The sequence below is a fragment of the Bison bison genome, unplaced genomic scaffold (assembly GCF_000754665.1).
Source record: "Bison bison bison isolate TAMUID 2011002044 unplaced genomic scaffold, Bison_UMD1.0 scf7180017864371, whole genome shotgun sequence".
Classification (NCBI taxonomy): Eukaryota; Metazoa; Chordata; class Mammalia; order Artiodactyla; family Bovidae; genus Bison; species Bison bison.
This window is the reverse complement of record NW_011494943.1, coordinates 9,311,248-9,332,017: the sequence shown is the minus strand read 5'-3', so window position 1 is coordinate 9,332,017 and position 20,770 is coordinate 9,311,248. Positions and strand designations below refer to the sequence as shown.

Here is a 20,770-nt window from a genome sequence, read left to right as displayed (position 1 = left end):
CCCAGGAGTGGGCACTGCCATGCGCATGCCTGGGGACATCCATGGAGAGAAGCTTCTTTCATCCCTAGGTCTCTCCTGGAGCCCCACTCCGTCCAGGGTAGGAGGGAGGGGGGAGAGCCTTGGCACTTTGGCAGCAGAGAAAACCGATATGTCACAAGACACCTCTCATGGGGTGAATTGCATCCCTTCAAATTCATATGTTGAAACCCTGAGACCTCATTGTGCCTGTGTTTGGAGAGAGTCTTTAAAGAGAGAATTGAAGTAAGATGTGCTTTTTGTAAAGAATGCACCTGTCAATGCAGGAGACTCAAGAGATGCAGGTTCCATCTCTGGTCAGGAAGAGCCCTGGAGTAGGAAATGGCGGTCCATTCCAGTATCCTTGCCTGGAGAATCCCACGGACAGAGGAGCCTAGAGGACTATCGTCCATGGGGATGCTGAGTCGGGCACGACTGAGCAACGAGCACACACGTGCGAGGTCATGAGGGTGGCCCTAACTCACTTGCACCACTGTCCCTAGAAGGAGAGGACGTCGGGACACATTCAGATGGAGCAATGTGGAGACACAGCAGAAGGCAGCTGTGTGCAAGCCGAGCAGAGGCCCTGGGGGGAGGTGACCCTGCCCACACTCTGTCGGACGTCCAGCCTCCAGACCATGAGCCAGTGGACAACGGCGCCCGGGGGGCCTGCTGTGCCTCGGAGGCCCCAGGACCCTCCCGAGGCCCAGGCTGAGCACCGCGGGCCGCAGCCAGGGCGGCGCAGGGCAGGGGAGGGGAGGGACATACATGTGCAGGGACTTCTGGGCCTTGGCGGCTTCCTCCTTGGAGCTGTAGCGGACCACGGCATTGCCCTGCGTCAGGTTCAGGTGGAATGTGATGAGGGGCCCGTGCTGCAGGCACAGCGTCCGCAGGGTGGAGCCGTCGATCTGAGTGAGGAAGAGGAAGGGCGGTCACGCTAGTCCTGGGCAGTCATCACTCTGCACTTCAGAGACAAGCTTTATGAAACCGGGTCCACAGTACCCCGGGACGATGTCTGTCTCAGAGGGCTTCGTACACTGACTGCGGTATTAACCTTGTGCACCTGGTCGTTCCCCATGTAATTTACAGTCCTGGACATTTCCCTCTGGTTCGTGAGCTGGGCTGTCAGGAGGAGAGAAACCTGCTACAGCTCTGCCCCACTCCTCACCAGAGCGCTTCACCCTGAGCCTTGCGGTCCCAGCCCCCGGGACGCATGAGCACAGGCCACGTCGTCCTGGAGCGGGTGCAGGTGAGGGTGAGTTGCTCTGTTTATCAGGGTGCACTCTTCGAGCCTCAGAGGGGTGAAAAGTCAACAGTTCACCAGAACACAGTTAAATGACCACCGCTGCCCGCACTGCCTTTGGACCGAGCGAAGCCTTGGGTTATGGACAAGGCCCTCGGGCCTGCATACCCCCACCAGCTGCCTGTACCTGGGGTGTGAGGTTGCGGAGAACGAGCCAGCTGCTTGTCCTTCCTGAGGCGTCGGTACTCCAGGCGGAACCTGCGCCCAGGGGGGAAGCCGGTCACCAAGGCTGCGCCGAGTCAGACCGCTCTCCCCAGCGCCCCAGGCCCCCGCACGCGGCTCGCAAAAAGCCTGCGCTCCCAGCCTTGTCACCCCTGTAAACCAACCCAGACTCGGGGTCCCTGCAGACCCGCAGGGGCAGGTGTGGCAGCAGAGACTCGAGAATTGCTGGGAGTCTTGGTCTCCTCCTCTGCCCCCTGCCCCTCTCAACTTTAGAATCAATGCTCTCAACCCACTTGCTGGCAAAACACGAAGACTCGCAGGCTGGCTTCACTCTCAGTGGTGTAAATTCCCTGTGCACCCCCTCATCCCCGAAGTTCAGAGGGGCCCGAGGAAGCCCCCTGGGACAGGGCGGTGTGCTCACACTGGGCGTGGAGTCCCTCATGCTGGGTGAACGGGCCTCTCTGAGGGCTCAGTGTGGCCCCTCAGTGTGTGCCGAGACCCCTGGGACCTCCTGGCTCAGAGCAAAGCTGTGTATGCTAACACCCAGGGCTGACGCTGAAACACGGGCAGCAGAGCCTGGGCCTGGACAATCCCCGAGAGTCTAGGTACCCCAGCCCCCCTCAGCCGTCTGGGGGTCCTTCTGAAGAAGCTGCAGGACAATATGGTGGCACCTACCTTCCCTAAGGGAAAGTGGGTTAGGCACCGACACTCCCACCCCTCACCCATCCGGATGCGAGAATGGACGCGTACCCGAGGAGTAAGAGCTGGTCCAGCCGAGGGGACTGGCTCCCCAGGCAGAGGAAGGCTTGGGGTTGGTTAGCCCTGGCGGGGGCCTTGTGGGTGCAGTAGTGTTTCTGGGCACCTTCCACAGTTCGTGAGACAGAGAGGCTTGCGTGTGGGAGGCAGAGCCAGAGGACCACGTCGATTTGATGTCTGACAGCTTACCTAGAAAGGCGGAGAAACGGAGCATGGGTATTCTTGAGACCGAGAAGTCACAAAGCGTCTGGGGACTCGTGCCAGGAGAGCTCTGGCTCCAGCAGACTGCAGGACCCGAGGGAAGCACCCCGTCAAGCCCCCCAACTTGAGGACCGCAGGCTGTCCTCTGAATTTTTGCCCAGAGACACAGTCTGCCGGTGGCTGTATAGATCCTGCCAGGATTGCTGATACTCAATTTGCTACACGCATCAGACACGAGCTCGCCAGAAAAAGAGCACTTTTTTGTGGTTCAGTGCTAAAGCTAATTTCACAAATTCTGCTGGGACACGTCTTATCGCATATCAAATTAATCAAGGTCGAGGCCCTCACACACACATATATACACACACACACGTATATATACACCTTTGTGCTACTTCTTTAGGTGTCAGTCTCCTAGCAAAGCAACACGCCCTTTGATGTAACCCGCCTGAACTTGCATCTCCCAGCACTATCTCCACAGCTTGGAGACCCGCTCTCTGCACCTGCAGAAGTGGGTGTGGGCCAGGTGCCCCAAGGATTGGCATCTGGGCACCTTGGCTGGGGAAAGCCTGTTGTAAGTCTCTTTGCGGAAAAAACAAAAAACAAAGCCCGTGATGACTACCAGCCCTGACCCCTCCTGTGCCCAGGGACCTGCCACACAGCTGCCTCAGGAACCCAGTGTGGCGAGGGCAGCATGCAGAGAGGTTGCTGTTGCCCTCCTCCTGGGCCTGCGCTGCAGCGCCAGGTGGGCACCAGCCCCGCAGCGCCAGGCGGGCACCAGCCCTGCATGGGGGCGCCCCTTCCACCCTGGCTGCTGGGGGCCGACTGCAGCTTCACAACAACAAAGGCTCATTTGAGCACAGGAGTCCCTGATCAGGAAAACTGAAACGCCAGAAAAAAATGGCCCAAGATAATGGAAGATGGTTTTGTTTGCTCATCTTTTTGGCCAAATGACCGGGAAGTTTTAACGGCCTAATACATCCCCTGTGTAAACATGAGAGAGAATAAACATTAGAAGGACTAGAAGTAATCCAGAAGTTCTTGCTCTCTTTTTTAAATAAGTTGCTAAATTACAGTGGAACTACTTTCTCCCCGAGGCACTGGTATAAAGAGAATTCCTACAGCATTCTGACGCTGGTTTAAACAACAGCTAGACAAGAAGGTTGGTGGAATGCAGAAACACAGTTGAAGAAACTTATAAACAACACACTCTACTTAAATTCCACATCTTTCTGCAAACCTATCTACACTGTATGTATGTCCACATCTCTTTATATCCTTGTCTTAACATTTCCAGGTAAAAATTCCTTCAGAGTTATTATGACAAATTAATTCTCAATTCTCCTTTAAGCCTAAAAGAAATGTCTTACTGGAAAGACTTGTAAAGCCTACAGTGAGAGGAATAACCCAGGCACCGCATGGATCTGAGCGATGGGAGTTAAGTTGATAACAGCAGTTCCCAGCAGCTGCTGCCTTCAAGTCTGTGAGTTTTATATACCCCTGGTTTTGTGGTCATAAGAGGATGGTTGGGGGGAAGTGGGAGGGGAGGGGGAAGCAGACACGTTTAGGCAGTAGCTGTATTGCGTCTCGTGCTGGGGAGCTTCTATAACCCCAGGATCTTTGTGACAGGAGGTGTCAACATCCCCACTCCCCAGAGAGGGGGTGAGCAGTGCCCAAGGCCCCATTTCTGCTCGGCAAAGCTTGGGCTCACTCTCCATCACTCCATGTGGCCTTCCAGCTTGGAGGGGAGCAGACAGACCACCAGGAAAAGCCAGGCCATCAGTCTTGTTTGGAGAAAGAGAGAAAAGGCGACCTGCACGTTGAGAGGCCAGGTGCGTACCTGCAACAGTAGGAGCGGGCGCAAGGCTGCTGAAAGCGCGACTGTGGCCGGAGGCAGCGAGCGGCCAGGCACTCGAGGGAGGCAGCGCGGCGTTCTGAGATGACGGTGGGGAGGACCCTGCAGAACCAAAGGCGGCACTCTGAGAGAGGCGAGCACAGGCCAGTGGGGCGAGCCACTCAGCCCCGGGGGGGAAGAGCCCTAGCGCCCGAGAAGCAATCTCCAAGGCTGTGTTTACAGAAATGGTGGGAAATGAGCACGTGACGGGGCTGCGACCACAGTGAGGACAGGAAGACACAGGCGCACTGTGCTTTGGGGCGCCCGGGCCTTGCGAGAGGCCCTGGGGTGTGGGGTGTTGGAGACCAGGAAGCTGGAGAGGAGAGAATGACCACAGGGTGTTTTCAACAACACGTCAGGGTTTGGAAGGATCCCATGGATTTCCCCTTCCAGGTAAGATAAAAATAAAAACTCAGGGCAGACCTCCATCTTTTCATTCCTCCAACAATACCTACAAAACTGAATAAAATGAAATAAAACTCCAAGCTTTTTGTTACAGATTTTGCCCTAAAGAGACTGGTCCTTTCCCTGACTCCTTGCCCAGGTTCGTATTTCTCTCTTGAACACAGAAACATCCGGGAAACATGTACTGGCAACCGCATTGACGTGAGCCACCGGGTCTCCAGACTCGCCCCTCCTGCTGTTGAGGACCCTGTTCCTATCCTGGGAGGGGGCTGACGGGTGGGCCCCCCAAGCACCCCTGCGGTGCTGTTTCCGCGTCACCAGGTCTGTTCTCTGAGGCAAGCAGGAAGCAAAGGAAGGAGAAGGATGACGCAGGGCGACAGTGTGCTAAAAACGGGATGGACCAGAGCTCTTCAGATGTGGGAAGGGACTTGGCTGGTGTGTGCGAGCTGGCTCGGAGGGGACAGGGGCACAGAGCAGTCTGGTAGTCAAGTTTACCACCACGAACAGAATCTCAAAAGACATGCGGCCCCCGATGCAGGGCCCCACCTGGGACGGTGTGCTGAACAACCTCAGGAGTATCTTTCACAGGGACTGCCAGGTGTGTGGCACCTCCCAGGCTTGTGCAGTCTACAACCTGCACGGCTGTTCACGGCAGCCCTGCTGTAACTGACCTCCTCAGAATAGGGTGCCAGAGCTGAGGAACGCGCGAATGTATTTGTAATCTGCAGGTCTTTGATTTTAAAAGACGTCAGCTCTACTGACAACCTAACCTTAGTTCCTAAACCCTCTGCTTCTATTTACGAACAAAATGCAATCAACTGGAGATTCCAAATTATAGACTATTTAACCCTACATGGTACTTCTTTTATAGTTAATGGTAGAGCACTTGGGTTTTAACAGTGTTCTAGTTTGACATTTTTAGTGCAATAGTGGAATCTATCCCATAAAACGATGGCTAATTTTCCTTTTTAGTATCAATTTTTCAGGCAATGGCACAACTGCATTTTATCATCTGGCTAATATTCACCTCCTAACGGTTAGCACTATAAATAATATCCAAACAAATATGGGGCTAAAGTGAAATTTTAATACCAAATCAGAGCTTAACACCAATGAAAATAAAAGCCAAAAATGTAAATAAAACCCCAACACCTAAGGTACTCAATAAAAGAAAACAGAAAACTCCATTAAGAAAATATGTAAAATAAATAAGCCAACATCAAAGAGGTCAGTGGTTATTTCTTACTCTTTTTCCTTCCAGGGCATATTTTTTCAATTTTTTGTCCTTTGTATTTTAGATTAAGCTAATCACTCAAGAATACGACAGTCTTTTGTGGCTGGGTCCTGAGCAAGCTCAGCCCCCGGGGTGCCTGAAGCCCCTCGCGTGTGGGGAACACAAGGGGGTCCCGGAGAGGGGCGGTCTGCAGGGTCTGGCCATGGCCGTTTACTCCTGGCCCGGAGGCCGTGGTGCTTTCTGTAAACAGGTTCTACATGGAGATCCGCTCCTCTGCTCCCTCCTCTCAGATAACACCAGCAGGTGGGGGCCCTTTCCTGGGTGAGGCCTGGTCTTGCGGTGGAGCTGCCTGGGACTCGCCCTTGGGTCACACAGGGCACTAGAGGCTCTGTCCTGCTGATGTCCCATTGCTGCCAGGGCCTGGGACACTTAGCTTTCCTCTGCCCTGACATCGGTCTCGCCCACTCGGCTCTGCCCTCAGGACCCCCGGCCCTCCAGGACGCCTGTGTCGCTTCACGGCACTCGTGTGTAAGGTGGAGGTGGCCTGCGCGCCCCAGGTGCCAGGGACCGTGGGCTGACACTGGACACCGGTCAGGAAGCTCCACTCTGCGCTGAGCAGCCTTGACTCTTTCTAAGGTCTTCTACTGCCCGGATGGGCACGCTCACCCACCCTCCACAAGCCCAAACACACCGAATCACCCCTTCGCTCAGCACAGCCCTGCAGCCACACGCAGCGTCCCGAGGGGCGAGTCTCCCCCAAACCCTCCCACCTCAAACAGGCTCCAGATCCGTAGCCTCGAGCCTCTCTTTCTCACTCATCCGTCCCAGCCACGGGGAGGCCTGCGACCGCCCTGCTCTGAGACACTGCTGCCTTGCCACAGGAATGCCCTGCATTAGATGGGAAGACGGAGGTCTACGCCGCCCTCCGACCTGAGCCACAGGCATGTGTGGAATCCTATCACTTCAAAGAACCACCGACAAGGAGGCCTCTCCCCATAGGCCATATGTTAGCCAGAAAGCTAAACTAACGTTTCGGGAAATACCCGAGTGGCCTTGCTAGTGCTGAGCATTGCGGGTAAGCTGGCTGTTCTTTCTGCTACTAGAACGCTGAGGAGAGAGGTCTGTTAGCCCTGGCACTCACAGAGCGTCTGCATCTGTAGGCCTCAAGGGAAGGCGAGCTACTGCCCTCCTCAGTTTTGCAACTGAATCTGCGTTTATGTTCTGTAACCTCACAGCTCAGCTCATCACTTTTGCCAACTGGATCCTCAAGCCTAAACAGGGTGTGCCAAGCTTTATAGCATCAGGAGTTTGTGCCAGGAAAAAGGACCTGGGGAATGACTTCAGTCTTTTTACCAGACATTTTGAGGAAAGGAAAAATTGCCTGAGATGGATGAGTAAATGGCCAATTCACTTCCAGTTCAAAGAGATTTCAAGTGGAAACCTTTTCCTTAAAAAGCTTGATGGCTAACATTGTTATTTTATAACAAGAGATGTATAAGCACCGTGCATTAATAAATCCAGCAGGGACACAGAGCCCAAAGCCATCTCCATTTTCCAATAAGCACTGGTCGAGTTTTCCTTATGCTGCGTCTGATGGGGAGAGAGTTCCCATCACATGTGTCTGACGCTCCCCTGCCTCGCTTCCCACACCCGCCTGCTGCCCAGAGCAGAATGCCCGCACAGAGAACACCACACAGATGTGGGCAGGGCACCCCCTCACCTCCACTCTTGAGGAGGTAGCGGTTGACATCCTGTATGGTGGTGTTGATGGTGGGCCCGGTGGGGACACTTCCAGGAGTGACGTCGGGGTCATTCTCCGGATCTATGTTCTGAAGTCCTTTCCAGGGAACACCAGGATGGAATTCTGGAAAATTTCAAATATGAGTATTAGAGCACCTTCGTGTTGCTTCATGATAATTTACGGAAATGTTTACAGTCTGCTAATTCAGAGGCACACTTTAGACTTCCTTCAGTAAAGCATCAGTCCTTCGGAGCAAACTAGGTACCAGAACTAAACTAAAAACGTGTTCACATGGGAGTATAAAGCCCGGACACATTTTGAGCGGATGGAACACAGCACCCGCCCTGAGGGCTACAGAAAAGCCTGTGATGCCAACAACACCCACGATTTATCTGTGAAGGTATTGCCAATGAAAAAGCCAAAGCCATGGGGTTCGTGCTCCCAGGATGCTGAGCTTGGGTCCTGGCTTCTCTTGGGCCTCATCGCTCCCTCGGGCTTGGCTAGAGTCCTGCTGAAGCATGGAAGCACTGCATGCTCTTACCTGGGGGCCAGTTGATGCTGGAGCCGTTTGAGATTTTATCACTGTCGGATTTGGCACGTGACCAGCTATGGGGAACAGCTACAGGAGGGCTGGCTGGTGACTCGCTGCTCTGGATTAAATCGTACCGGCCATAGGAGTCATCAATGGAGGACTTGGCTGGTGGTCCGATGCTCAGACCTCCAGGGATAGCACCTGGATGGGGGCAGGACACAAAGAGCCAAGTGAGCGGGCGCCCCCGGCCCCGGGGCTGGGCCTCGCCCTCTCCTGCCAGCCTCCCTGTGGCCAGCGCTCTCCAGGGGAAGCGACTATCTCAGCCAGCCCAGACTCGACCTTGCAAGACACACTCTTTAAGAATTCTTCCAGTTTGTCATTTGGAATTCTCGATAAATGCACACCCATACCATGGCGGAGCTCTCTGGGGACAGCCAGCGAGTGTCTGTGGTCAACTGCTGTCCTTGATGTCGTCCTCGTCCCTCCCCTCATCCGCTGGCCTCTGTGTGGCCTTGGAGGCCTAACCTTACCTCCTCGGGCGACTGAGCGCTCTCCTCCAAGGAGAGTGCCCGGATAGCATGTGATGATTTTCCTGTAGAACTAATCATTAGGGAGAATTTTTTCTTTTTAGAGTGCTTTATATCAAGAGAGAATTATGTTCCCTATCAAATTTCCTTTGCTGTTTATGCTACCAGGAAATTAAGAGCTAAATTCAATGCTTAACAGTGAGATCACCGCCTATGGTTATTAGCATTTTCTTTTTTTTTTTTGGGCTGAGTGGCTTGTGGGATCTTAGTTCCCAGAACAGGGATTGAACCTGGGCCCACGCAGTGAAAGTGTCCAGTGCTAACCACTGGACCTCCAGGGAATTCCATGGTTATTAGCATTTTTGCTTTTTATCTTTTCTAAGCATTAGATTTTCCTATTGCTTTTAATCATTTTATTGAAAAAATTTTCTTTCAGACAAGTTTTTGGTTGAAGATACAGATATACGTTACAAGTGTGCAGCCATGACCTGTATTCTTTGCTGCTCTGGGGCACTTTTAATTACTTCTCGATTAATAGCTCAGGTGTGAAAGTTGAGGCGTCAAGAGATTTGGTCATTGACTAAATAGGGTGTTACATACTCTAGTGAATGAAAGATATATTGCTGTTGGTTAGTTGCTAAGTCATGTCCGACTCTTTAAAAGCAATGGACTGTAGCCTGCCTGGCTTCTTTCTCTATTATTATTGAGGCAACACTGGTTTCTAATGTTATCTAAGTCTACGAGTACGACACTGCATTTCAACTTGTGTCCACGCCATGGGGTGCTCACCACCAACTCTTGGTTTCCACCCATCACCACAGCTGACCCCCTTTCCCCATTTCACGCTCCACCCACCCCTTCCCCTCTGGTTACCAATACTCTGTATCTCCATGTTTGTTTGGTTTGGCCTTTTGAAATATTTTCTGTTCAGATTTCAGCACTGAATTCTTAGACTAGAAATGCAGTGTAAGTAACAAAGGGCTTCCCAGGTGGCACAGTGGTAAGGAATCCACCTGCCAACGTAGGGGACACGAGAGACATGGGTTTGATCCCGGGGTCTGGAAGATCCCCCGAAGAAGGAAGTGGCAACCCACTCCAGTACTCTTGTCTGGGAAATTCCATGGACAGACGAGCCTTGTGGCCTACAGTCCATGGGGCTGCAAAGAGCTGGACATGACTGAGCACGTGCACGTGTGTGCCGGCACGCGCACACACACGCACAAGTGACGAGATGAGGATGATGAGCAAGGAGAACAGAACTGACCAGACCCTGGGGCTCCTCAGCTTGGACATACCATGCTTGCTGGGGTTCTGGTCGAGCGGAGAAGCAGCACCGGGTAAGTTATCCATCGGGTTGGGGTGAGTCCACTGAGGGAGGCGCGACTGGGACTGAGATGGGTCCTTCACTGACAAACCACTGGTCATGTCCATGCTGCTGGCGTTCATGTTTGGGTTCAGTCCAGCTAAAAGAAAAAGCACTGTTAGGACATGTCTGCTCTTCCTCCAAATGATTACTGTCTAACGCTCTCCTAGAGAAGCAATCTAAGTCTTAATTCACGGCCAAATATTTAACAAAGTGCAGACTCCACTACAGTGGGGGTGAGCTCGGCCTGGAGCTCCCGCTGGAAGTATCTTCGGAAATTTTATACTGAAAACACCTCTGGGCCCAGCAGACCCTGAGCTCTGCGCGGACAGTGAGCCCGCCCTTAGAAGGACCCCTGAGGCAGCCTGGCTCGGGCTCCGCTGGAACGGGCACGCGGTGGGTGCACGCAGGCCCCGACTCACCGAGAGGGTAGGGGGCGAAGGTGCTGGGTGAAGAAGACTGCTGCTCTTTGGTTTGCAGCTCAGGGAGGCCGGGGGCCTGGGGGTGGGGGGGGAAGCTGTCCAGGGCCGATTTGCCTGCAGAGGGGTGCAGAGACAGGTGCGGCGGGGGCGGCGGCTTCACAAGCAGGGCCTGGGCCAGCTGGCGCTGGTGCTGCTGGATCTGCTGCTGCAGGTTAGTGATTGTGCGCGCAACCTGTGGGTTGGCGGGGGGGATGACGAGCGGTCAGCAGGGCTGGGGGGCGGCGCCTGGGTCCACCTCCACCCCAGCCCAGGTGACCCGGGGCCTTTCTCAAGGGGAGGCTGCCTGGCAGAGCCATCATCAGCGACAGCCTGACAAGGTCGGGGGAGGGGGCGGGCAGCGACCCGGCTCTGTTGTCCGGGGGCCCCTACTTGCTGCTCCTGTTGTCTCATGGGTCCGGAAACGTTCCGCTGGGCCTGTAGCATCTGCTGCTGGATCTGTAAACGTTGGTATGCCTGTGGATGGCAGAGAAACATCAGCAGACTGCAAGACAGCCACCAACAAGGGGTTTGACTTCTGTACATTAAAGAAAAAATGGCCCAGATTCGTTGGTCCCCTTACCATGCTGTGTTTTAAGCATATTGTGAGGCATTTTCAAAAAGAGACACATCTTTCTAAAACCTTTTTAAGTGTTTATTTATTTTGGCTGTTCTGGGTCTTCATTGCTGCGTGTGAGCTTTCTCTAGCTGCAGTGCCCAGGCTTTGCACTGTGGGGGCTTCTCTTGTTGCAGAGCACAGGTTCTAGGTGCCTGGGATCAGCAACTGTGGCGCATGGGCTTAGGTGCCCTGAGGCACGTGGGATCTCCTCCGACCAGGGACTCGAACTCGTGTGCCCTGTATTGGCAGGTAGATTCTTATCCACTGGATCACCAGGGAAGTCCTCCAAAACCTTTCTACTGCATAGACTTTGCTTGATTCATACAAACTAAAAGAAATGAGGGGGGAAAAGGTTTCTTCTTCCTTATAAATATGCAAGGTGTCCAGAATGGTTCAGACAGTGTGGCAGGACGGTGGTGAGCGGCTGCCCCAGACAGTCACAGAACAATAATTCCAGGGCTCATAGGCAACCAGGAGCTGTGTGGGGTCTCAGTCCACAGGGAGCCTGAGATCCAGGCTTGTGGCACTTCCACCACCCTGACTCCGGCCACAAAGCTGGTGAGAACGGTCATCAGAGAGTCTTCCCACAATGATGCAGAAGGCTGGATCCTTTGTTTCTAAAGTTGGCGGAATATGGTAATTTTTTTCCTTACAGCATGGATTTTGGGGGGATGTTTGGGGCAAGAGGATTTATTTAAATAGGATCCAAACAGAAGTAGAGATTATATCATGAAGCCTCATTAATCCGTAAATCAGAGGAATAAAATGCCTAGCTGAATCCTTACAGGCTCTAAAGCTTAACCTTAGGATGCATAAAACATCATTTCACCAATTTTTCTGGTAAAAAAAAGTTAAAACGCCATACACACTGTTTTTAAAATGGAACACACAAAATGTAAACATACTTCCATACTTTCTTGGGATCTTTTACATGACAGGGGTCAATAAAAATTATGAATAAGGGATTCCCGAATGTCAGTACTGTCGAGAATGAGCTCAGCCGAGGTCAGAATCCAGCTGTCCTGCAGTGCGCCCAGGAGGAGGGTGCTGTTCTCCTCTGTAGGAAGAGTGCTGAACAGTATGCACGCTTCTTGGCTCCTCCCTGTCCTCCCCTGAGGTCAGTGGTCCCTTCCTGGCGCTGATGGCCCTGGGGCCTTACACCACAGTCCATGAGGCTCCTTTTTCTTTTTTTTGATGTGGACCATTTTTAAAGTCTTTATTGGATTGTTACAATATTGCTTCTGTTTTATGTTGGCCATGAGGCATGTGGGATCTTGGCTCCCCAACTAGGGATCTAAAGTGCACCCTCTGCATTGGAAAGTGAAGTCTTACTGGACCGCCAGGGAAGTTCCCAAGGCTCCCTTTCTGAATGAAGTCCAGTTGTGGCCTGGAACCCAGGCCCAGGGCATTGGGTACTTCATTTCGGCTCGTCCAGGACACTCACACCCTACCTGGCCACCACGGGGGACCAGACACGCAGACTGGTCAGATGTGTGTCTAACAAATGCTAAAGGGTCAGGACTGAGAGCCTGATCCTGTAAGGAAAGGTTCCCCTATAAGGAAAGGCTGACATCATGGTTTTGTCTCTTTGAGCCTTTTCTTTTCTTCCTTCATGACTCCTGATAATTTTCTGCGAGATGAAGCTGTTGGACAAGATGTCTAAGCAAATCAGGTGTCAACATATTAAAGAAAGAAACGAACGCTGGGTCCATCAGGGAATATAAATTCAGGATGCATCGAGGGATACAACGCCATGGTGTTACATGGTAAAAGCAAAGCCTGTTGAAAATTAAAAATTCAACGTATGTTAAACTATAAAACTCTCAAGAAGTATTAGACTACATCAGCCTTTCTCAAGAGGGATTCTGAGAGAATTAAGTCCTAATCTCTGAGGCAGATACTGTACGTAATGAAGTAACTTGTCTTTTGCGTCTAGAATGGCATCTATGTGTATCATCCTCAGAAGAATTTAGACAAAATCCAGGAAGTGATTTGCTGGTTCTGTGTTCGGATAAGAAAGGCTGGCTGAGTGCTGACAGACGTGCCTAACTGTCAGACGGGGAGACGGAGATCACGAAGGGGCCAGAGAATTCACAAAGCCTAGTGGAAATGCCCTGGAGTGAAGAACTTCCTAAATCTTTATTTATTAAAATATTACCCTATTTATTTGGCTGCGTGGGTCTTAGTTGCGACACACAGGATCCTCAATCATTGTTGCAACACGTGTGACTTTTTTTTTTTAAAGTTTCAGCATTTGAATTCTTAGTTGTGGCATGTGGGGTCTAGCTCCCTGACCAGGGATTGAACCTACGCCCCCTGCATTGGGAGCTTGGAATCTTAGCCACTGGACCACCAGGGAAGTCCGCTAATGCTTTTAATAGTTTACCAACTTCCTGAAAGTCTCAGCGACATTCCCTGATGTGAAGAAGAGCATAAAAGTAACTACACTTATCAGCTGGTGTGCGCGTTCCTGGTTCATGCCCGTGAACACGTGGAGAATGCCCTTCCCACGTCCTACAACCCGAGCAGATCTGCCCTGACTCACCAGCTGCAGCTGATAGAGCTGGTTCAACATCGTCATATGCTGAGGATTAATTGGCGAGGTTAATAGTGCAGGGTTGAGACCAATGTTTTTTGCTGCAAACTGCAAAAGCTGTGCTTGAACCTGTTAACACAAAATGCACCATTAGACATGAACTCTATTCAAACATTTACTTGTCTGTGTAGTTTTTCAAGGTTCAAAACTGACTGATTAAATGACAGTCGTATTTGTCTCATGAGTGAACTTCAAAAGCCATTAAAATATTTACAGACATTCCAGCATTAGTAGTTAGCACGTTTTAGCAGAGAATGTAGAAGGAAGAAAGGAAGGGAGGAGGGGAAGGAGGGAGTGACAGAAGGCAATAAAGAGATATCTTCCTCCAAATATTTTAGTTACGAATGAATGCTCTAAGGTGCTGTGTTACTCCTGTCGGTTACTGATTCTGTTTTCTGCTGAAGTGAAGATGAGCGGGCATCATTCAAGGCCTGGAGACAGTGAAGGCATGTTCACTTCACTATGCCTTCCTGGGAGGAAGTTCGAGGCAGGCTTCTGCGTCTCGGACAGGCAGCTGGGACCGATCCCCATAGGAGCTCGGTAGGCGGCAGCACCACCACCTGACCAGAGGGTCCTCGTTACAGGGCGCGCAATGACACCTCCGCAAGTTTACCGGCTCAGGCAGTGGCCTCTCCCTGCTTGTGGGACCAGACATTCCTCCTGGGGGGCCCAAATGCCCAGGCTCCGTGTGGCACAGGCACTCACGTGACTTGCCAGCCCTGACCGTGACTCAGCTTTCCTCCCTGCTCACCTGGAGCTCACTGCTCCGTGCCGTCGGGGGCCTGGCCCTGGCCAGCTCGGTGCTCCCCACTGCGTGCTTTGTACGTTTATCACACGTTTACACAAGGTGATCTTAGGTAGTACACGGAAGGGCGTCTTTTACTTTTATAGTCATCTAACGGGTATCAGGAAAACGTTGATTTTTCTATTTATGATGGACATGTAAAGTTTCAAGAATAAATTTATCTAAGCAGGCAAGTCAATTTAGAGAAAACACATTAAGAGCCTTCACTTGAAATGAAGGCGCACAGATGAGTGATCTTCAGGACACGCTGGTTTGCAGAGAGTGGGGAAGGCTGCTCCCTGCCTCCAGGCCCCTCTCGCTGGGGTGGCCGAGTCACCAAGTCCAGGTGGTGGGACGTTAGTGGAAGGGGTCTGTCTCTCGTCCTTCTTCCTCCTGGGACGTGGCTCAGGCAGAGCTGCTGCTTTCTGCACTGCTGCCTGGGCAAGAAGTACCTGTCTGTCTTGTCTGAGGGTCTGTATTTCAGGGCCTCTTTGTTGTAGTGGCTAAAGACTGTATCTTAAGAGTGTATTCTGTTTACAAAATTTAACTATTCTTTTACCCAGACTTCAGCCATCTCAACTCCGTGCATACATTTCAGGTTAAACAATTACAGAGTAATAAGTGTGGTGGTGGTTTATTTGCTCAGTCGTGTCCGACTCTGCGACCTCATGGACTGTAGCCTGCCAAGCTCCCTCTGTCCGTGGGATTTCCCAGACTCTAATACTGGAGTGGGCTGCCACTCTCTTTTCCAGGGAATCTTCCCAACCCAAGGATAAAATTCTATGATTTACCATTTTAGTTTATTATTGAGCATTCTTACAAGGGGTAATGAGGACTGTAACATTATAATGAAAACCTCAGCCCAAAGTCTAAAATAATGGAATGTTCTAAAAGTAAACGATATTATCATGAAAAAAGTTGACACAATGCTTTATAGTTACACAAAACAACAACATCCTTTTTCTGAATTCTGTTTGCTTTCTTTTTTTAAATAAACGTAACTGACAGTCTGTAACATAGGCACTGTTATATGTTGTCCCATTTAGTTTGTCACCGAAGCGTTATTCAGCCCTTCACTGATTCTAAGAAGGTTCTTTTACATCCTAAGCAATTTCATGAGCCTCTTTGCTCCCCCACCAGTCTAGGGCAATTCAGCGGGTTCATCTGAATAATCTTCTTGCGACCAGGACAGACATCCCGTCACTAGTGTGTGCCACTGGCCCAAGCGCTCTGACAGGAGGGGGCCCGGTCCTTGGGGAGGGGTCTGGGCATGCCTCCCAGGACAGGAGGGTCGGGTGGACGGGTTCACGCGCGAGGGCTGGCCCACTCTCCCTGTGACGCGGGCGCCAGTCTGACCTGAGGGGATAGAAACTGAGGCACTTGAGCACGGAGACTGGGCTGGGAGGAGCTCAGGGGCGGCACGGGCGGCTGCGGCGGCTGCTGCATGGTCCTGGCGGGCGCTGCTCCGCTGCTGCCAAACATGCCCAGATTGCCACTCGGTGTCTGCGGATGGAGAGGGAGGGGTGGTTACATTGTCACTGCAGGAGCAGGCGGGGGCAAAACTGCACCGGATTCCTGCCACGCACAACTCGCACCAGAGGGAAGGCTTAACGAGGGCTGTCTACAGCATGTCCCAGAAGGGTCCTCCGACCCAGGTGAAGGGCGGCCCCCACAGAACAACTGCTGCCCCCTGAGCTCATAGCAACAGCAATACCAAGGGCCCAGTGGCCAGGCCTGGCGCCATGAGCAGGGCTCCCTATGCCCCTGTCCCAGAGGTCTCTTTCCTGCCCCCTCCATCTTCCATTTTTGTTATTATTATTATTAAACTGATGGGACTTAAAAAAAAAAGTGCTGTTCAGACTTATGGACACAGTGGGAGCAGGAAAAGCTGGGATGAATTGAGACAGTAGCATAGAAATATATACATTACCATGTGTAAAACAGATGGCTAGTGAGAAGTTGCTATACGACACAGGGAGCTCAGCCTGGTGCTCTGTGACAACCCCAGGGTGAGATGGGGTGGGTGGCTCAAGGGGGAGGGAGCATACATATAGCTCAAGGGGGCTGATTCATGCTGACATATGGCAGAAAGCAATACAACATTATAAAGCAATTATCTTCCAATTAAAAAATAAATAAAAAAATAACAACACAAGACATACACACTAAAAGAAAAAAAGAGAGAGAGAAAATACAGATTAAGATAATGATTTTCAGTATAAGTGAGGTTTCTTTTCCACCAAAAGCCCCATGATCCAAAGAATAAAAAAGTACTGTTCACTTATGGTTGCCGAGAAGGAGGACTGGGGGAAGCATGTTTAGGGAGTCTGGGGCGGGTGTGTACACACTGCCGTAAGTAAAGTGGGGAACCAGCAAGGACCAACTGTGCAGCACGGGGACTCTGCGCAACCTTACGTGGCAGCCTGGACGGGAGGGGAGCTGGGAGGAGACGGACACACATATACGCATGGCCGAGTCCCTTTGTTGTCCACCCGAAACTACCACAACACTGTTAATCAGCTATACTCCAACATAAGATAAAAAGTTGGAAAAAAAAGAAATGCTGTTCAAATTGGGTACAGATGACAGAAAATCCGCCTGCAAAGCTTACCCACATCTGTAGATCACAGAAGCCACACAGAGCTGGTTTTAGGTAGCCCACGACAAGCCCATCATGTTCAAGGGCACTAAAGTAACACTGAGCTCCGCAGGGGACTGGCACACATGCGGGGGTGGGCACCATCTGTGCTGGGGTAACGGGCAGGGATCACTAACCAGAGAGAAAACGTTTTCTAAAAGGAAATATAACTGAGCTCAACAAGACCTGAACCTGAATATATGGACAAATTCAGGCTGGTAAGTTTGTGTTAAATACAGGAACTATATTGAGTGTTTCTTTCTGTTTCCTGGTTGAGTTATCTGACCCTCGGGGCCGTTGGCCTGGCCTCTGAGTCCCCGACGGCAGCTGAAACCTCCACTGCCGCCTGATGAGCCCCATGGACAACATGAGACAGCGGTGGGGACTCCGTGGACTGGGGTGCTGCTGAAAACTGGCCTTGGCCACCCCCAACCTCACAGCATCGCTGGAAGAGAAGGCTCAGAGCTGTGTGCGTGTGAGCCTCAGCCAGGAGGAAACCAAGGACAGTTCCAGGGACAGGAAGGACATGTGCTTGCTTTCATGTCATTTCATCCCAGGGGAGAGAAGTGACATGAGGCGGCCATCGTTCAAAACCCCAGGTCCTGCCTCACGGACGTCTGACAGACTTGCACCTTCTCCACGACTGTCAAAGGCAGGGAACGAGGCCAGAATCACTCTGAAAACCACTGAGAACCTGCAGGAGCTGTCATCTCTATTTCTGGGGAAGAAGGGAGAGTATGGTGTTTTCCTGCAGATTAATAATGCATTTAAGGTGTCCATGGTCAGGAGAGACAGAACAGCACCGCCTCGACCTGTGAATAGATCCAGCAGCTAAAGACTGCCTGTAGCCCGCGTCACTTCATGAGCAGTACATTAGCACCAAGGGTGTTGAATGCAAACACATTTCAGTTACATGTAGAAATAATTTTGAAGCATTTCCGGTAACATGGTTAAATTTCTAGAATTGGATTCATTTCTTGACAGCAGTACTTCACTTGAAAGGAAATCCTTGTCATAGTTCAGTTCCCTTTACAGGTTCAGTGGTATTTTCACATCAGGTATTAATTAAAAATAAAGTTCATGTCTCAAACACACTGATTTAAAGGCACATAAAGGAGACCCCGGTGAGCCTCTGCCAGCAGCCTTACCTGTCTAGCAGAATTCAAGTTTTGCATGCCCAGCCCTGAGGCAATCCCGCCCAGGGCCTGGCTGGGGAGTGCACTGTTGGAAAGGGGGGGCTTCAGGCTTGGTGAAGGCAAAAATGGTGAAGTCGTGGGCTCTTCCACGAGGCCGCCATCCTGATTGGGGAAAGAAAGCGTGAGCTGTGGGCAGGGCCCGTCCACACACAAAGCACAAGTTCCCAGGACGCAGACAGGAGTGTGGATGAACATAAAGGAGTAAAAGATCAAAAACGTGTAGACAAGAGGTGGAGAAATGGGCAAAAGGAAGAGGGGAAAAGAAAAAAGAGAAACAGGATTAAGACGCTGTTTTCATTTTAACAATTATTTTACAAACACACATGTCAGCTTACATAGTCTCATCACTACCAGCCCTGCCTATGGGGAGGAGTCAGGAGAGAGACAGCGTAAGTCTTAGTTGGAAAACACTTTAACCACCGTTTTCAAACAAACAGGCTCCTCTGAGAACTTACTAACAAGGCTCTAGGTATACACTAGGTTGAGATCTGCTGATATTCATCTGTTTTTGATTTCATATGACTTAACCTAATAATAAGGTAAATTATAAAACAGACAAAAACCTTATTATTTTTTTTTACATTTACTGAGGCATCAGGTCCTTTGTAAATTTACCTCATCTAACTTCACAACAAGCCTAGAGTATTATTTCAGATTTTAAAGATACAGAAATAAGACAGGGTCCCACACTTGGCAAATAAAAATTCAGGATGCTGAGTTAAACTGGAATTTCAGATAAACGCCTGATAATATTGCAGACTAAGTATGGTCACAAATGATTCATTGTTGTCTGAAATTCCGATGTCCTCGGACACAGTGGTGCCGGGCACAGTGAGGACTCCATTGCGTAGAGCTCTGGTTGAAGACACTGTGTATCTGAGAACAAAGACCAGCTCTCGCCTCTTCTCCCGCGAGCCTGCTTTTTGTGTCTGTCTGCTTTAGAGCTGTCTTTCCTTGCTTCTATTATTTTTCTCAAGGCCAGACATTTTGATCGAGCTGAACGGGAAACTGTGAAGCTGTCACTGGTGTGACCCCCTCTGAGGTCACACCAGTCTGGAGAAGCTGCAGCAAGCAGGCCACTATTGAGGGGAGTGAAATGGCGACTCCAGCTGCTGAAACACCTAAGGTGACTTTCCCACACCTGTGGGTTTTCTGAAGTGGCTCATCCGAGCAAGGCCCACGCCCAACCACTTCTAGACCCTTCTTCTGAGATTAAACATGTAACACTTCATTTCCAATGGGAAGAACTGTGCACGTAAGACCATAAAATAGAAATCTGATGACTCTCGTCTACAGGACAAATTCAAGCGCCCAAGTTTACCCACTGGCATGAAAATCAGTTTTCAATTTCAGTATTTTTATTCATCACATCATATGAAATACTTATAACACTACCTCTTTTGAGTCAAACATTCACAGATACTAGAAAAATGGGTAAAGGTCACTTAAATATTACAGTCCAGTAACTTTCTAATCCAACACAGTAAAAATGAAAAACATGTCTTGTTAAAAACAAACAAAAAGCCACCTAAACGCATACCTTGTCAAGGAAGGTGGGGCGGTCCACGGAAGACTCTTTGGAGATCGGTGGGCGGCAGCCAAGGGGCTTGGTGACCATCCCGTTGTAGTCGGTCACTCCCAGTCCACGCTTGTCCACGTCCACCTTCTTTTCCAGCAGAGCGCCTGGGGCATAGCAGATAGAGGCAGCGTTTGGAACGAGATGCCCAGGGGGTTGGCTGCGAGTGCTGAGCACAGACAGGTGCCAGCCGACATCTCAGGGAAGGAGTCAAGACCTTCACCCCCAGAGGACAGGGCCAAGCGCGGAAGGCTGTGGTCTGGCCCCTGCTCCCTATCAGCCCTGCTCCCTATCAGCCACACCTGCCCCAAGGGGGCTAGGCCCTTCCTTCCCAAAGAGGGCCTTTTCCCAGCTGTCCCGCCTCATACCCATCAACTTCCACCTGCTGAGTCCCTTCCGCTGCAAGGACCTGTCCAGACGTTGGGGACACGACAACACAAACCAGACAGGTCTGTCCTGTGCTCCTTCGATTCAGGGACTGGTGTCTGTTCAGCTGCCTTGAAGCTCTGGGGAGGCAGGACTAACTCCCTACAGATCATGCCCGGGCCCTCTGTCCTGGCAGCTGACACCACACATCTGGCATTTGCATGCGATTATAAAGTCTGACCCTCATTATTTGTGAATTCTGAGCTGCTGAATTCACCTACTTGCTAGAATACACTTGTAGCCCCCACATCAAAACTCGCAGTGCTTTTGGGTCATCTGTGGACACATACAGGGCGGGGAAGAGTCTGAACCCCAGATCTCACACACACACACACACACACACA

At 51.1% G+C, this 20,770-nt stretch overlaps 1 protein-coding gene across 1 annotated transcript in view; it reads right to left on the bottom strand.

Annotated features, from left to right (window-relative positions):
• The window catches only part of TNRC6C (trinucleotide repeat containing 6C), a 42,000-nt gene that overhangs the window by 4,359 nt on the left and 16,871 nt on the right, over positions 1-20,770 (bottom strand). The window contains exons 7-19 of the mRNA XM_010856514.1: positions 19,965-20,107; positions 18,377-18,526; positions 15,947-16,093; positions 13,756-13,875; positions 10,985-11,068; positions 10,556-10,787; positions 10,066-10,233; positions 8,253-8,444; positions 7,691-7,834; positions 4,278-4,394; positions 2,231-2,425; positions 1,446-1,516; positions 784-923 (exon numbers count right to left, since the gene is read on the bottom strand). Of these exons, the coding sequence (XP_010854816.1) occupies positions 784-923; positions 1,446-1,516; positions 2,231-2,425; positions 4,278-4,394; positions 7,691-7,834; positions 8,253-8,444; positions 10,066-10,233; positions 10,556-10,787; positions 10,985-11,068; positions 13,756-13,875; positions 15,947-16,093; positions 18,377-18,526; positions 19,965-20,107 (1,903 nt within the window). The remainder of the gene's footprint in view (positions 1-783; positions 924-1,445; positions 1,517-2,230; positions 2,426-4,277; positions 4,395-7,690; positions 7,835-8,252; positions 8,445-10,065; positions 10,234-10,555; positions 10,788-10,984; positions 11,069-13,755; positions 13,876-15,946; positions 16,094-18,376; positions 18,527-19,964; positions 20,108-20,770) is intronic.